At 45.0% G+C, this 18,029-nt stretch overlaps 1 protein-coding gene across 3 annotated transcripts in view; it reads right to left on the bottom strand.

Annotated features, from left to right (window-relative positions):
* The window catches only part of DHX8 (DEAH-box helicase 8), a 31,353-nt gene extending 16,753 nt beyond the window's left edge, over window positions 1–14,600 (bottom strand). The window contains exons 1-12 of one of the 3 annotated variants that reach the window (XM_014849306.3): window positions 14,308–14,600; window positions 9,715–9,800; window positions 9,100–9,172; window positions 8,603–8,688; window positions 7,561–7,670; window positions 6,799–7,170; window positions 5,968–6,112; window positions 5,672–5,875; window positions 4,917–5,004; window positions 3,420–3,517; window positions 2,279–2,426; window positions 1,045–1,226 (exon numbers count right to left, since the gene is read on the bottom strand). In XM_014849306.3, the coding sequence (XP_014704792.2) occupies window positions 1,045–1,226; window positions 2,279–2,426; window positions 3,420–3,517; window positions 4,917–5,004; window positions 5,672–5,875; window positions 5,968–6,112; window positions 6,799–7,170; window positions 7,561–7,670; window positions 8,603–8,688; window positions 9,100–9,172; window positions 9,715–9,800; window positions 14,308–14,455 (1,740 nt within the window). In that variant the 5' untranslated portion in view covers window positions 14,456–14,600. Of the gene's footprint in view, window positions 1–1,044; window positions 1,227–2,278; window positions 2,427–3,419; window positions 3,518–4,916; window positions 5,005–5,671; window positions 5,876–5,967; window positions 6,113–6,798; window positions 7,171–7,560; window positions 7,671–8,588; window positions 8,689–9,099; window positions 9,173–9,714; window positions 9,801–14,307 lie in introns of all 3 variants that reach the window. The other 2 variants (XM_070483308.1, XM_070483307.1) reach the window with 2 other exon arrangements.
* Between the last annotated feature and the right edge of the window lie 3,429 nt (window positions 14,601–18,029).

Genomic DNA, 18,029 nt, shown 5'->3' with positions numbered 1-18,029 from the left:
AGTTTTGTTAAATTCCTAAAAACATAAAGATGCTGCTAAAAGCACAAACTATCACCCAGATATCCCTGATTTTTCAATATATATATATTTTAAGTATTACATGCTCGTGATTAAAGAATTCAACAGTAAATAAAAAAGGTATAGGGGCCGGCCTGATGGCGCAGCTGTTAAGTGAGCACATTCCGCTTCTCAGCCGCCTGGGGTTCACCGGTTCGGATCCCAGGTGTGGACATGGCACCACTTGGCAAACGCCATGCTGTGGTAGGCATCCCACCTATAAAGTAGAGGAAGATGGGTACGGATGTTAGCTCAGGGCCAGTCTTCCTCAGCAAAAAGAGAAGGATTGGCAGTAGTTAGCTCAGGGCTAATCTTCCACAAAAACACAAAAATAAAAAGGTATATAAAGTGTTCCTTTCTACTGCCACTCCCAAATCTCCAGTATCTTATCCCCAAAAGTCATCTTATTTCTATACTGTTTATAACAGCAAAGGATTGCCATCAACCTCTATGTCCCTTAATACAGGAGTAATTAAATACGCTAGAGCACATCCACATAACACAGCACTAAAAAAAATAAGGAACAATCTCTGAGCTATATCATTAAGGGGAAAAAGCAAGATGCAGAACAGTGTATATAATATGTTGCCATCTAGAAACACAAACAGTAGCCATAAACATATAATGTCTGTGTGTATACATATACATTTGTACTTCCTTGTATAATGGGATCACTGGCCAAGCAGCCCCATTTTTCTTATTGACGGGAGCCGTTGGTCTGTGCAACACCACACTCTCCCCACTGGAACTGCTCTAGGGTCCCCCAATTCAAACAGATTTACTTCCACATGGGAAAAAATAAACGTGTAGACTGATAAACGTATTTTTAAAAAGAACCTGGAAATGTTCTGCTTTTTTCCTATCCCCTTGGAAAAGCCATTTCAAATGTGCACATAGATGTCCAGCTAATTTCCATTAAAACATGTCATCCTTCTTCCAGAAAACATCCCCACTCCCTCACCAGTACATCATAAAGGGGCTTCTGACCTGGACCAGCTGCTCCTTCAGTTTGTAGATGGGCAGGCTCTCTCTCTGCTCAATGATTGACATCTGTGTCTTTTTTCCATAAGAAGCTTTATTGCCCCCAAATGCATGTTTCTTCCACTCGGGAATGTCATTGGGCATCATCCCAATACCCCTCATGTTGGCAGCAATCTGCCTGCCTTCCGCTGTAAAGGAAAACAGGCAGCTTAGTATTATCCTCAGGCTACCTCACTGCCCCCTCCCCAACGTTCAACACATCACATTTCTCCAGTCCATCCCTCCTCTCCGCTACCTCCGTGTTCCAGCCACCATCCTCTCTCCTCTGAACTATCATGTAAGCCTCCTAATTCATCTCATGCGTCTATTCTTGCCGCATCCAACCCAGTCTGCAGGACACCCTCAACAATCCTCTGATCATGCCACTCCCCTGCTTGGAACCTTGCAACATTTCCCAGAGAACTTTAGAACTGAGTCCCAATTCCTAATGCCATCTACAAAGTCCTGGCCTGTCGCACCTCATCCCCTACCATTCGTCCACCACTCTCTGTACTCCAGCCATACAGGCCGTCTTTCCCAGCTCATAGGCCCAGTACAGGCCATTGCTCAGCCTGGAACACACTACCCAAGCCCCATCCCCTTTCATAGACTGTGTCTTATGTATCCTTCGGGTCTCAATTTTCCCAGGGAAGTGACCCACCATAGCCCACGACACCACTTCATAGGGCACTGGTCATGATTTAATTAATTAGTTATTTAGTAAATATTTGATTAATGTCATCTTCCCCACTACATGGTAAGCCTCACAAGAGCAGGAATTATGTCTATTTACCTCATAGCTGTATTCCCAGTTGCCTAATACAAATTAACAAGTACTTGTCTTGACTGTGTCCAGTAGTTAGTTAATATTTACTGCATAAAGAATTATATGAAAAGGGAAGTTTCAAAGCTGTACTATCTTCAGAATAAAAATTTTTAAGTCATTCAGAAGAAAAATTCAGCCAGTTTAATGATTTGACCAGGGTTACTAAAACATCTTTGGTTATAAACATTTGTTTCAAAAACAAAACAAACAAAAACATGCTTTAACCGAAGGGAAAAACCAAATCACCAAAGCCATGGCTAACGGCTGTGGGTTTCAGCCAAGGCTAAATGTATGTGCTGGCAATGCCCCCTCCCTGTGTACTCAAAGGCTCAGAATTTTTTTTGAAAAGTCCACACCCGCCTCCCAAGGTCCTACCATCAGGCAGAGGATCAACCCAGTGTTTGTTGAGTCCCATGGGAATAGAATCCATCTCGGCTTCCCGCTGGGCCTGCTTGAGTTCCCGCCTTTCTTTGGCCAAAGCGCTCTGCATCATCGCTGCTTGGGAGAGGGAGCCATCAGGGTTCTAGTGCAACAGAGGACAAAGCAATCTCAGAAGGGGATCTCAGCACGCATTAAACATCCGGGAAATAAAATGTCGACGTTAAGCCACGAATCGAAAAAATGAGACCCACCTGGAAAAAAGTTCTTATCAATGTACAGATTACATGAAAAAAACAGACAAATTGTAACATATTCAGAGAAAGTAAATGAGGACAATGACAAATGATCGAAAGAACTGGGGATGTTTGGTTTGAAGATGAGAACTCCAAGAGAGATAGGACATATAAGAAAGGGATAAGAATTCCTCTGTATGGTCCCAAGAACTAAAATGAAAACCAATGCAGACATTTCGGTAAGACAGATTTCAGTTCTGCCTAAAGAAGAACTAAAGACCAGATCCATCTGAAGATGGAATGGGTCTCCTTAAGGGCTGGTGAATCCCATCACCAACAATGTCAAGCAGACGTCAGAAGGCTACGTGGGAGGAACGCTGCAGAGGGATACGGGGGTGGATTACAAGCAATGTAGGTGTCTGGACTGGGAGACCTTTATAAGATCCCCTTTTCCAAGCCTAAAATTTTATCATAACTCTTCCATGAATTCTTCCCCTCACAGCTCTGCCCTCCACAACACCCAAGTGCTATAGTTTCCTGCTAGGGGCCAGCCCAAGGTTAAGAGAATCTTTCAAAACTGCCTTTGAATCTGGAAGGTAATGAATGATTCAAGCCCTAAGGCCTGGGGAAAGCTAGTGATGACAGATCCAGCACTCATATTTATCTCTGCTTCCTCCCAAAACAGACTACACTGAGAGCGAAAGCATTAAAAATGCAAAGGCAACAAAGCCAAGTCCATGTCCCTTTAAAACAAAAATAATCTAGACCTGGACCAACAGTCAACACCACCTCCTGCCGCCTGAGTTCTGCTTACACAGACCTAATAACCTGCTCTGAAAACTGAACTGTAACTTGAAGAAATTCACTTGACACGTGCAGGTTGGAGTCCCAGCTTTTCTCACCTTAACGATCTTAATAGGGCTCATGTCCATGCTTTGCTTGGTGTGTCCTCTCAGGAATGGAGGCTCTTCTTCAACCAGTTCGATCTCAAGGTCCTCATCTAAAAGTTCCCCCCAAAAGAAGAATTAGCCAAAAACAAAAGAGAGAAATGACCAATAATTTCAGCAAAACAATTAATTTCCACAGGTCCCAGCAATCTATCAAAGACAGCTCCGAAGGTCAAAAGGAGAGCAATGCAAGTGAAACTCTAATGCAGGTGACTGTTGCCCCACCCCAGCCATTTCTAGGGCATTTGTGCTCCAGCCCAAGAATGGATCAGAGCTCCTTTCAAAAGAAGTAAAACCTGTGGAAAAATGCTATCTGACATTCTAACTGGTACTAAGGCATTCACCATCCAATTTCATTATGGAATAACTCTCAACCCATAATAGATTGGCAAAAAAAAATTAAGTTGGACGACAGGACAATACCAAATGTTGGCAAGAATGTGGAGCAACAGGAACTCACTTATGGGAGAAGTGTAAATTGGTACAAAAACTCTAGAAAACAATTTGGACTGCCCGGTAAAGTTGAACATGCACACTTCCTACTACCCATAATTCTCCTACATATTTAGGGAAAAGAGAGGGTCTTGCATATGTGCATTAAGAGACAAATACAGGAACTGCACAGCAGTATTTTTCATAAAGGTTAACAAAAAACCAGAAATAGCCCATATACCCACAAAAAGTAAAATGGATAATTTATGGTAAACATATACAGAAACACTCTAAGCAGTGAAAATGAATGAAATACAACTATAAAAATCAACATAGATAAATATCAAAAGAATAATGATGAATCCAAAAAAAAGAATTAAATTCAAAAACAGACTAACAAAAAGATATAATGCTTAGGGATAGATATATAGATGGTAAAATGCTACAGAAAAGCAAGGAAATGATTAACACAAAATTTAGAATGGTGGTTATCCAGGGAAGGAAGAAGATCTATTCAGAGGGGCATGTAAGGGCTTCAACGCTGGCAAAGTTCCGCGGAAGCCAGGATGTAGGTACGTGTTCATTTACTATTGTTATATAAATTACATATGCTCCCAATATAGGAGTTATTTCTTAATTTTTAAAAATTGTTAATGGGTGGAGCTAAAAGTTGTTTCCAGGGCAACTCAGAGGTAATCTAGGTGGATCCAGGGTTTTCAGAACACTTAAGTAAGAATATGAGATCAAATTTACTCCCCAAAATATAACTCGAACTTTTTATATCCCGAAACATATTATAAGCAACAACTGTAACAATATGTAAACGTTTGTCTGAAAAATGAGTTTTTTTGCTTCCATCATGGAGGGGCCCTCGTTCTTCGAGAGATGAGCAGTGAGACCCAGGAACAAATGAGTTCAACCACTGGGGTTAAACTACAAACAAACCACCTCATCCAGTGGCTCTCAACTTGCCAGCTGTGCTCCCGATCCATGACCCCGCTCGGTCCAGTGGCCAATTACCTTCTTCATCATCCACCTTAGGGAGAATGCCGGTCTCCTCGTCAAAGTCTGGAAACTCCTCTTTGGAAAGGACATTGGCAGCGATCATCTGGCCAAAGGACAGAGGCAGCACTTGTAACACACTGGGATCAAAACTTTTCTTTTGTAGGAGAGTTAATACAGAGGTTTCACACAGGAAAGCAAGGTTTTTTTCCTCCTCTGACTCAGGACTGCAGGGCCTCACACATCACATATCCCATCCCTAGGAGGCACAACTACATGGTGCCCAACAGCATGGCCCAAGGGTCTCACCCCGAGGAAGATTTATCTGCTCCTTCCCTTGTTTCCACAGCACTCTGCACATTCCTTAACATGTAATTACTTGTTTCTATCTGTCTCCCCCACCGGACTTTGAGTTCCTCAAGGGTAGGAACTCTGTAGCCCTGGCATCTACACGGTGCCTGACACACCGTGGTTCTGATGTTCACCGATGAATGATGGAAAGTAAGAACAAACACTACATAGCACTCACCAGATGTGGGCGCCAACCTAACAGCTTCACTTCTATTAGCTCACTGAAGCCCACAGTGCTACCATCGGCCCTATCTTACAGAAGAGGGCACGGAGGCACAGAGAGATAGAGTAACTTGGCTCAGGCTCACACAGCTGGTAAGTGGCCAGAAGTCAGCCTGGGCCTTCGTGCTCAGGGGCCCACACTCCCAACCACTTGCTACGTGCTGAATGCCCATGTGGCCATAAAAGCAAACGGCCCCAACCTGTTTGATCTCCCACTTCTCTGGGTCAGAGATGCGGGTGAGGCGCTTGCGCTCCAGCGAGTCATCCTCTACTTCAGGGGCGCTGACGAGGGAGAGGTGAGTGGGTCTGTCCGGATTCCTCATTGACGTCTCCTCATTGGTCTCCCCGACAAGATTTCGTCGCCGATTTGGGTTTAGATCTTCTCCAGTCTCTTGATCTACATCCTAAGGCACAAAAACAAGGGAGTCAGCTCACCTGCTGTCGTCTATGTTTCCCTGGCCATCAGATGTGGAAACACGCTGGCTATCTTACCTACCTTCATGCTCAGGCTGGTCTTGGTCCCAGTGAAGGACAGCACTTTGACCTTGACCCTCTGGCCTTTGCTCACCACATCAGCCACATTGGCCACACGGCCTTCCCGCCGGAGCTCAGAGATGTGCACCAGGCCTTCCCACCGCTTCCTGAAGGAGAGGCAGACATATCTGGGGCATGCCTAGAATACCTCTTCCCCAACCAACTTCCACCCTTGTTAGAAGTGAACAAAAGGAAATGGTCTTAAACTCAAGAACAAAGTACCAAACAGGTGGTCAAACAATAAAATAGTATCACCACCCTCCCAAAGAAAACATACTGTGGGCGGGGGGAGGCTGACACAAATTCTCATCTGTCTAAACCAGCAAAAGGGCAGGGGCCGGCGGTGGCGCAGCACTTAAGTGCACACGTTCCCCTTCTCGGTGGCCCGGGGGTCGCTGGTTCGGATCCCGGGTGCGGACGTGGCACTACTTGGCAGGCCATGCTGTGGCAGGCGTCCCACATATAAAGTAGAGGAGGATGGGCACGGATATTAGCTCAGGGCCAGTCTTCCTCAGCAAAAAGAGGAGGATTGGCAGTAGTTATCTCAGGGCTGATCTTCCTCAAAAAAAAAAAAAAACCAGCAAAAGGGCAGATTTCCTGAAGGCAAACGAAGGATATTTCCAAGAAAAAGTCAAATTCTATTACATTTCCAATAAAAAGTCAATTTCTAACAATCTCCTATGGCTGATTTGATTAAAGTGTCATTAACCACAGTAACTTTTTAGAATGTGAAAATCCCCAGTGATGAAAGAAATTCTGCCCATCACTGGTGTGAAAGAGCACCAGCCATTACCTTAGTCCCTCCAGCTGCACAAAGCATCCAAACTGCATGATGCTGGTAACTTTGCCATTGTAAATGTCCCCGATGGCAGGCTCTTCCGGGGGAGGGCGGTCCACATGCTTATCCCGCCATCTGTCCAGATTCCTCTCCCCATACTTGTCTCGGTCCTTCCGGTCTTTGGGGGGACTCTGACTTCTGCTCCTGGACCGATATCTAGACTTCCCTTTATTCCTCTCCCGGGTCCTGGAATGTGACCGAGAGCGGGACCGGTGTCTCCGCTTGTGGTCCCTATCGCGGTCTCGGTCTCGCTCTCTGTCTCGATCTCGATCTCGGTCGCGGTCTCGCTCTCGGCTCCGGCTCCGCTTCTTTTTCTTTGTCTTGTCCCTAACAAATCAAAAAGCACCTGTTTGAAAAAGAAAACCAGCCCAATTTCACCTCTGCATCCCCAAGCACCCAGCACAGTGCCACGCACATGGTAGGTGCCTACCAAGTGTCGAACTAAATAGTGTAAACAACTACGACATCCCTGCAGGCCAATAAAGAACGAGGTCACAAACATATTCAGCCTTTTTCAACCCAGGTTTCCATCCTCTGAACATCTTAGCATCTGCTGCATAAAAACTTTCGACAGTGAGCAATGAAAATGGATCCAACAATATGGTACATGGCCAGTCTGGATTGTGTAAACTTGCCCAAAACTTGGCTTGGCTGGCCCACAAAATTCACCTATCACAGTATCCTAAACTTCCAAGGGAAAGGACACTAAGGACAAACCGGTGCTCAACGTCTCTTTGCTTCTCCTGGGCTGCCGCGCTGGGCATTAAGGCCTCCAGTTCCTTCAGGACATCCACAGCGACTTTCACATCATCCTCGTCCAGCATGGTCTACAGGGGCAGAGGCCAGCAAAGTTAGGAGGAGAGGGGAAAAAAAATCACTCAAGAATCTGGACTTCAGGTCCATCTACAGATCTGACAGCCCCTTATCACTGACCACCTAGGTGAAGGAAGCAGAAAGGGGGGGAGATGTCCAATACAATTTGAGATAGAGGCAGAAGGAATGGGTGAAGGCTCTCAGAAGTTATTTCTACATTTGGCAAATCCCCTTTGTCCTTAATAAAGCCTACAGAAGATATCACCCCTCCTGTGAAAGCATGCAAGTAATGATTACAAATAGAAAACAGATGTTAAAATTTTTAAAAAGCAACTCCCCCTCTGCACTCCCTTCCCCTGCTTTATTTTTTTCCACAGTTCTTATCACTATCGGCTATATTATACACTTATTTACTTGTTTATTGCTGTCTCCTCCCCACTAGAGTTTACATGTTTATTTCCTGCCCCCACCCCAATACTAGGACATCATCTCCAAGAGGGCAGACGCTCCAGTCTGTTTTGCTCACTGCTGTATCCCTGATACTTACAACAGTGCTGGGTACACAGTAGGTACTCTATAAATACTTGCTAAAATGAAATTAAAAAATCAAAACTCTTCCAAAATTAGCCCTTCTAACATGTAACGGAGCAAACAATCTAATGTCATACATTAGGCATCTGTTCCAGAACCTTAAGTTATTTCATACCTATTTCATATCCCTGATCTCTGCTTCCCACTATTGCCAACCTCATTTCCCTCGAACATTGTTCTCTGAACTCTTTAACACTACTCTATTCTTAGTATACGCTCAGGAAGGGATCAAACACTTTCACTTTGAAAAATATGTTACAATGAAGGCAAACTTAAAATTAATAACTAATGAGACAAGCCGGCGGGAGAAGGGGAAAGGCAGTTATAGCAGGCGTTCTCACAATGGTATCAGTACCCGAACGGAAGGGTTGTCTGGTTGGCAAAGCACTGGGAAGAGTTCCTTCAGCTTTTCTTTTTCAGTTTTGGGTTTAACAATTGGATCTTGTTTCAGTGAAGAGCGTGAGTGGGTAAAAAAAAAAAAAAAAAGATCCATTTAATATTCTTAATGGTTAACAAAAGAACTTCAACATTAGATTAGCAACAAACTAACAACAGGGCATTTTTTTAAATATTACTCATATACATTACTACAAACGTGATTTTATTTAAAAAACACTGATTACAAAACCCTCAACAAACTATCTGGGTATGTGGCAGGGGGGTGGACCAGTATTAACTTGATTGATTATATCTTATAATTTTAATTTTGTCTTAAGTCAAAATTTTACTTGAAAATTTTTACTAGAACATTTACTTGCTCAGTAGCTGCATTAAGGGAAACCAACGCAATTTACAGGATGCTCACAATCTAAACCATTCCGGAGGCTGAGCTCAGCTACAAGCTCCGCTCACCTTTGCTAGTAGAAGGCTTCGCTGGAGGTCGCATGGTTTGTATGAGACGCAGCAAGTTACTAATAAGAGAATCCTTTGAAAAGAAACAGAACAAAAATTGTCAGTGCCTAGATCAGTGCTTAAAAACACTAAGAAAAGGGATGTCCTTTAGAGAAGGGTGGTCACACACCTGAATTTAGCTAACTGGAACAAATGAAGCAGAGTGTCAACTTGATATGGCATAAACCTAGTAAAATGGCTTCAGAGAAAGCTGATATTTAGGACTCTTTGCGGGGAAAAGTAATTTAGTTCCCTGCAACTGTTTTATTTTCCATAGTTTAGAACTATCTCCAAATCCTAGACTCTTGTTTTTAACTTCCTGATTCATAGAACAAGAATGTAAACACCCATAAAGACTGAATGGAAATCCTGTCCCATTTTCATAGAGAGGTGTCACAGGAAATCCGGCTCCCTCACCACTGCTTAGTGGCATGAAAACGTTACTCACTTAATGGTTTATTTGATTGATATGTACACATTATCTCCTTTCTTTAGCAAAATCCCATACTAAATCCTATCAAAATTTAAATTTGATAGTGACAGTAAAGCAAAAGAGGGGTCTCCAGATACACGTACCGTGAATTCTGCACCATTTTTGACCAGAGAAGCCTTAAAAGTATCAAAGGTGGTATTTTTCTCAGCAAGACTGATCACAAATTCAGCTACAAATGAGAAAAGAGATTAAAACAAGAAGAGTGAAGACTTGAGCAAGAAATCAGTTTCAAGTACATTAAAACCAAACCAATCAGGCTATCCAACCAAACACCACCATCCAGGAAGGGTAAAGAAAGAGAATTCAGACTACCGAGATTATCCACGCGTGTTCTAGTTAATTTTTATAAAGGAAAAGAAGATATTACTACAAAATAGCTCACTCTACAGTTTCCAGAAGGACAGATCCAATCTACATATGAGGCCCAGGCAGCTGCCAGATGGCACAATCTCCAAGTTAACGAAAGACTCACTTGCCCCCCAAATTTTTCTCTACAAACCTGCCTAATTCTTGAAATTTCTAATATTAGAGCTATTTACTAATTAAGAGACTCAAGAGAGAAGTGCATTTTGTGACAGGCTGAGATAATAAGCCTCATACTGCAAGTCCCACACGAAAACTTTAACAATTTCATTTGGATTTTAATCCTAAAAAATAACAACAACATGGAAAGGTGGCTAACTGAATATGAACTAGTAGTCCATACCGCTTCCATGGTGGAATTTGCCTTTACCTTTTTGATGACATTAAGTGAAAGCCAAATGCCATCAGACGACATGGAGAGAGCTTCGGCATAACGAGTTAACAACAACAACACTAATGGTTAAGACTTGCTGTTTGTTTTTGTGAGGAAGATTGGCCCTGAGCTAACATCCGTGCCAATCTTCCTCTATTTTGTATACGGGATGCCGTCACAGCATAGTTGGGTAAGCCCTGTGTAGGCCCACGCCTGGGATCCGAACCCATAAACCCCTGGCTGCTGAAGTGGAGCGCATGAAGTTAACTATTACGCCACCGGGCCGGCCCCGTTTAAGACTTGTTGACCATCTACTACCTACCGGGCACTATGCTCCGTGCTTCACACGGGTTATCCCCATGACTCTCACAACAACCCGGGTGGGTAGGTACCATTATTGTCCCTGTTTTACAGACGAGGGGGCTGAGAGTTTGAGACCTACCCAGAAATAATTGGTGCAGCCAGCACTGGAACCCAGGCAATCTGACTTCAGAGCCCACATTCTTGAGAGAAACGTGGAGAGAGAACTAAGTCACACGGTGATAGGCAGGCAATGCTCAAAAGAGACTATCCCAAAGCAGCCAGCAGCATATTCATACTGCAGCCACCATGAATCAGGGATGGTTTTTAATTTTCAGAATTCTACCAGGGGCATCATTAAATTAACCGAACTATGAAAAATGGACTGGTAGTTAAAAACAAGTCCATTACTGAAAACAGGAAAAATAATGACACTGACGTAAATAACAGTACATCAAGGTCAAAAGCAAAAGAATCAAGTCAACAAATAAAACATAAAAGAAGTAAATATATACCTTTTGTTATCAAACCCAACTCTGGCAATTTAGTTTCAACAAAACAATACTATCACATTTTTCCAATGTTAGTATTTTTAATGTTATTGGTTATGTAATTCTGTGTTTAACAGTATGATATTGTGATTTATAAGAAATATATATTGGTCTTCATCCCAGTTCCTGGCACAGAGCTCCTAAAACTCTTGGAATTTCCTAAGAGTAGAGAGTGAGGAAAGTGTCTTTTGTTATGTTAATAAGGTGACTTTAGGAAAGCCCCTAGGTAACACCGGGTTGGGGGCTGGTTGTCAGGGGAGCCAACCAGGTGGTTAGAGGTTGGAAGTTTCAGCCCCACCCCTGACCTCTGGGGGAGGGGAGAGGGGCTGGAGATTGAGTTCAGCCACCAATGGCCAGTGATTTAATCAATTATGCCTATGTAACGAAGCCTCCATAAACACCAAAAAGGACGGGCTTGGAGAGCTTCTGGGCTGGTGAACACGTGGCGATTCAGGGACAGTAGGGAACTCAGAGAGCATGGAAGCTCCTCTCTCCTTCACATATATATTGCCCTATATCTCCCATCTGGCTGTTCCTGAGTTATATATTTTTATAATAAACCAGTAATCTAGTAAGTAAAATGTTTCTCTGAGTTCTGTGAGCCGCTCTAGCAAATTAATTGAACCCAAGGAGGAGGGCTGTTGGAACCTCTGATCTAGAGCTGCCCGGTCAGAAGCACAGGTGACAACTTGGACTTGCGACTGGCATCTGAAGTTGGGAGCAGGGCAGTCTTGTGGGCCTGAGCCCTTAACCTGTGGGATATGATGCTATTTCCAAGTAGATAGTGTCAGAATTGAGTTCAATTGTAGGACACCCAGCTGGTGTCTAGAATTGCTTGGTAGTATTGGAAAAAACACACATCATAATTCGTGTCAGAATTGGAAACAGAAAAAGCATATTTGTGGTTTACTTGTAAATTAAATAGGGTCTTTTAGGGTCTTTAATTATATATAAGCTAGAAAATTATGAAGTTTATACCTCATTTTTTGTATGTAGTGAGGTTAACATCAAAACAACTTAACACTGGAAGGTCTCAATATCTTTTGGTTTTCTCTAAAAGTGGTCAAAGGGCCAGCCTGGTGCCATAGTGGTTAAGTTTGCACACTCTGCTTCGGCAGCCCGGGGTTTGCAGGTTCAGATCCTGGCAGCAGACCTACACACTGCTCTTCAAGCCATGCTGTGGTGGCATCCAACATACAAAACAGAGGAAGTGGGGCCGGCCCCGTGGCCGAGTGGTTAAGTTTGAACGCTCTGCTTTGGTGGCCCAGGGTTTCACGAGTTCAGATGGTGGGCATGGACCTAGCACGGCTCATCAAGCCACGCTGAGGTGGCATCCCACATGCCACAACTAGAAGGACTCACAACTAAAAACATACAAATATGTATGGGGGGGGCTTTGGGGAGAAGGAAAAATAAAATCTTAAAAAAAAAAAAAGATGTGGGGCCAGCCTGGTGGCGCAGTGGTTAAGTGCGCACGTTCCGCTTTGGTGGCCCGGGGTTCATCAGTTTGGATCCCGGGTGTGGACATGGCACCGCTTGGCAAGCCATGCTGGGGTAGGTGTCCCACATATAAAATAGAGGAAGATGGGCACGGATGTTAGCTCAGGGCCAGTCTTCCTCAGCAAAAAGAGGAGGATTGGCGGCAGCAGTTAGTTCAGGGCTAATCTTCCTCAAAAAAAAAATAAAAGAGGAAGATTGGCAACAGATGTTAGCTCAGGACCAATCTCCCTCACCAAAATAACTAACTAAAATGAAATAAAAGGGGTCAAGGCACTAGTAGTTCAAAAAGAGAAAGAAATGTAAGCTCCATGTCAGCAGGAATCTATCTTGTTCCTTATTGTATTCCTAATCCCCTAGTTCAATAAATATTTGCTGAATGAAGGAACATATTACCCAGATAAATAGCAAATGGACAAGAATGCCACCTCATTATCATCTAAAAGAGGAGACTGAGGAAAGATAATACAGGACAGGCACATCCTGACTGGGAGGCAAGAGAAAAGTGAACTAAAATATACAAGGTGCAGGGCATCTTCCTAGGTGTTACATGGAAAGCCTGTGAAGGGTCATTATCATCCCCAATCCACAGATGAGAAAAACAGCTGCAGAGAAACTAAGTACCTTACCCAAGGCCACACATCTAAGGTCCCTGACCTCTCTTGTCATATGCCCCTTCCCTTCCATCTCTCCAGTTGATAACTTCACTTCATCTTAATTTAGAAAACAGAACAGTCAAATGGACCTCTCTCCCTCATCTTCCTTCCACCAACCCCTAAACCTATTTGCATCTGCAACCACATTCTCTGTCCTCCTTTCTGTTAAAATGGACGAAGCATCCCTGTACCTATCAAAGGTCAGCCCCTCCACTCACGCCCTTGATCTCATCCACCCCTTGGCCTGCATAAGGATTCCACCTGCCTGTGGCCTGAGCTCTAGGACTCTAGCCTTTTCCAGTTCCTCAGTTTGGGTTCTCCACGTGTACAGTTTGCCCCAAAACGTCTAATAACTGGTGTTTGAGAGACAGTATAGGATGAATGGTTAAGAGCACAACTAAAGGCACAGACTTCAAAGACTTGCATTCTAGACCAGGCTCGTATTTGATATGGGATCTTGAAGGGTGTTACTTAATAATTCAGACCCTTGTTTTCTTAATCTAGAAACAGATAATACTATCTCACAGGGTGGTGTGAAAACTAAGTAAGACAATCAAAGTAACACTGAGCATAATATCTGGCAGGTAGTGAGAAGCCAATAAATGTCTGCCATTATTATCATCATCACCATGTGACTGCTGCTTTCGTTGTTGTTAATGCTGTTTAAGTATCTGGGGCTGAGAGAAAAAAAAAAAAGAAAAAAGCAAGCAGCGATGGCCGCTCCGGGTTCCACTGACAGCTCCGGGAAATGGTTTCTAACAGCTCGGCCTGGAGGGCTCTCAAGCGGAGGCTACGGCCACAGGTTCCCTGGGCCCAAGTCGCCGGGACATAGAGAGAGACTCACACAGGGACACACACTCAGCCCATCAACCCCATTTCTCCTTCCGCTTCCCTCAGCCCCAAACCTAGAGGCCGCAGGGAACTCCCGGGGCTCACCCAGATCCTTGTCGTTGATCCCCAAGTGATTGTCCAGCTCGGTGCAAACCTTCGACACTAAAGACAAGTACTCGAGTTTGGCGAGTTCTTCCGCGGGGCCCAGATCCGTCCCGTTCACGGCTCCGGCCACGGCCACAGCCACCGCCATGGCTACGGCTTCCCCCCGCCTCCCCACTGCCAGCCTTCGGAGCAACTCCGGCCTAGCTCCAGTCTCCACTTCCGGGTCGGCGCACCTCCCTTTTGTTTACGGTAAATTGAAATCTCCAGGAGCGTCTCGTGGCGTAACCGGATGAATCAGAGAGATCAGACAGGAAGTGCTTAAGGAAGGGACGGCCGAGTAGGTTACTCGGCCCACCGGCAGGCGCCCTCTACAGGCCAGCGAGCTTCCTGGCCGGCTCTCAGGCCCGGAAGCGTTCACTCTCGGCGTGCTCCCACCCTATGTCGGCAGAGGGCGCGCGTGGCCTGCGCTAGGGGCGCGGGGAAGAGTCAGGACCCGCCAGCGCCCGCGCAGGCGCTTTAGGAGCCTAGAGAAGGGAATCCGAATACAAGTCTGGAGGAGGCAAAACTCTCTTTACACCAGATCCGTATACTTCTGGGGCTCTGCCTCTTCGTGGTTCGTGACTATCTCAAGCGACTCTGTAACAAACGAGCAGGCGAGCAGAGTCCAGTTCTGTTATGAGCTCATTTTACAAATGAGGAAACTGACCCTTCCACTATCTAGCTGAGTGACCTTGAGCAAATTAATCTCTGGGGCCTTAATTTTCTCATCTGTAAACTGGGATAATGTGGCTCTAACTGGGTTTAGGTGATGACTTAAATGAGATAACTGTTCAAAAAGCCTGACACCTAGTAAACACACTACAAATGGCAGTTAACTATAATCCCAAGGCCCAGCAAACAGTCACGGTAAAGTCTGTGGAGCACAGATCCCTTCAGTCTGAGAGCCGCCAGGTTCCTCTCTTGTGAAAACTATTTCTCAACCCCCGATTTTCTCTATGACAATACCCTAAGTCCTCTCAGAATTTCTTCCCCCAAATATCAGCTGTGCTGTGAACCCAAGGTCATAAGCTCAAGTCTCCCAACTTGTACTCCAGGTCCCCGTCTCCTTTGTGGCAACCCTATGGTGAGGTGAGGATTTTCCCACACCACACTGCTCTGTGTGATGAAGAAGGATACCCAGGCCCCCCACAGTGAGTGGCCCTCCAACTGATCACAAGGGAGGAACTCAGACCCTTTTGCTTTTAGCTTCAGGCAATATTACACTGCTGCACCTTTGGACGCTATTCCTCCAACATCTCGCTATGGACCAAAGAATGGCAGACGGACAAAATCCCAGGGCAGTAGTTCTCGCTGCCTCCAAGAGCTACGTGTTTCCAGGTTCCTGAGGAATTGGTACTGTACCCTCTGAGTTCTTCCCACTTTTCCCCATGAATGGAATGAAAAATCCTTTGCTTGATTAGACGTGCTCAACTTGCCAGCTTGGAGTTAGGAAATAAGGGACTAATTCCATTTGACTTCCTTTCTTTGTGCTTACATTCTGCTATCCTCCAATATTTAACTGGAAGAGGGGAAAAAACATGGAGTTTGTTTTGTTTTAAAAGCTCTATTGGGGGGCCGGCCCGGTGGCGCAGCGGTTAAGTTCGCACGTTCCGCTTCTCAGCGGCCTGGGGATTGCTGGTTCAGATCCCGGGTGCAGACATGGCACTGCTTGGCACGCCATGCTGTGGTAGGTGTCCCACATATAAAGTAGAGGAAGATGGGCACGGATGTTAGCTCAGGGCCAGGCTTCCTTGGCAAAAAGAGGAGGACTGGCAGTAGTTAGCTCAGGGCTAGTCTTCCTCAAAAAAAATAAATAAATAAAAGCTCTATTGGGGGGCCGGCCTATGGCGCAGTGGTTAAGTGTGCATGTTCTGCTTCAGTGGCCCAGGGTTCACAGGTTCAGATCCCCAGTGTAGACATGGCACCACCTGGCATGCCATGCTGTGGTGGTGTCCCATATGTAAAGTAGAGGAAGATGGGCACAGATGTTAGCTCAGGGCCAGTCTTCCTTAGCAAAAAGAGGAGGATTGGCAGCAGTTAGCTCAGGGCTAATCTTCCTCAAAAAAAAAAAGGAAACAAATAGCCTATGCTTAGTCACTACTCATAGTACCACTCATGATGGATAAAAAATTATTTCCCACCACCCTCCGTGTAGCAACAAGGCTTTGCTTTTATGCCTATTCCTAGACTGATATATGTGTCCATCTCCAAACACAATTCCCACATCATTTCTACTCTGTCCCAACAGTGGCATCTGGTTAAGAACGTAGGGGTTGGAGGAAGGTAGAAAGCAGAGAAGAGGGGCCAGCCCGTGGCCAAGTGGTTAAGTTCTCGAGCTCTGCTTCAGTGGCCCAGGGTTTTGCTGGTTTGGATCCTGGCCGCAGACATGGCAGACATGGCACCGCTCATCAAGCCACTCTGAGGCGGCATCCTACATGCCACAACTAGAAGGACCCACAACTAAAAATACATGACTATGTACCAGGGGGCTTTGGGAGAAAAAGGAGAAATAAAATCTTTAAAAAAAAAAAAAGAAAGCAGAGAAGAAAGTATTGGAACTCTTAGCAACCCTAGCTTGGATGGGGGAGGGCAGCAATCATCTGTGTGTGTAACTGAAAGGTGACATTCTCAGGGAAGTTGGTGAGAAAAATCACAGTCACCAAAACAAAATGATGTCACTGAAACCAAGAAAGCCTGGCTTTTTCTGCTGGGGTATAATGGGGCTTTTAGGGGAAACACCTCTGCTCTGGAAGGCAAAATCAGGACGATTTGCTTCTAAGCACATAACCGCCACTCAACTGTTACTGTTATTCACTCAGGGAGACTTCAGAAAAAATGGCACCTTCTTCACTGATCTACTGGGGCCCTGACGCAACCCGAGAGCCTGTGAACCAACCTAAAGACATTGATGAGAAGGGCCTGAGCCCTTTCATCTGAGGACTTCGAGGACAGGGACGGGACCCCAGAGAAAGTGAAGTCATTCTTCACTCTTAACTTTTCCCCCAAATTTATCTCCAAATATGAGTCAATTCATCAAACATGTATTGAACATCTACTTTGTGCCAGGCCCTGTGGTAGGTTCTGGAAAGGATCATCAAGGGTCTGAAAGTGGAAAACCATCAAGGAAGAACTGGAATACTCTAAATGCCGCCCCCGTGGGTGGTGGCAGGGCTTTGTTTATAACTTGGCTCTCTCTGCTGCCTAAACATGAGGGCAGGTGATTGGAAGACAAAGAACAAAGCAGGGCTGCTCCCTGTCGTCTGAGGGCAGCTGGCTGCGGGGAGGCGAGGGGGCAGACGGGGCCAGGGCCATCCCACAGGGCCGCTCCTCTGCTTTCGATCCACTGTTTGTCTGCCTTATCTTCTAACCCCCAAGCACAGCCTCAATTTTGCCCAAAATGTCCCTGACCTAAAATTCCCTCTCTTCTTATGCCATCCACCCGCCCTCAGCAATAATGAATCTTTGGGCTCTAAATTCTCCAAAGCTTTCTAGTATTAGGCAAAAAAAACGATCCTCCTCAAAAGGCTGCTTCTTTTTTGTCACAGTCAAGCTTCCTCCTTTCTCTCTCACTTTAAGGGCTGTCTTAAAAATGTCAGGAAAAAGGGAAAAACCAGACACCCTTATGAAATGAACTTAAGAAAATGTATTCTCCCATTTCCACCTCCTCACCTTTTGTAGGATGG

This window comes from Equus asinus, chromosome 13, assembly GCF_041296235.1.
Source record: "Equus asinus isolate D_3611 breed Donkey chromosome 13, EquAss-T2T_v2, whole genome shotgun sequence".
In the NCBI taxonomy this organism is placed as follows: Eukaryota; Metazoa; Chordata; class Mammalia; order Perissodactyla; family Equidae; genus Equus; species Equus asinus.
The sequence above is the reverse complement of the archived record's forward strand: the minus strand, read 5'-3'. Positions and strand labels throughout refer to the sequence as shown.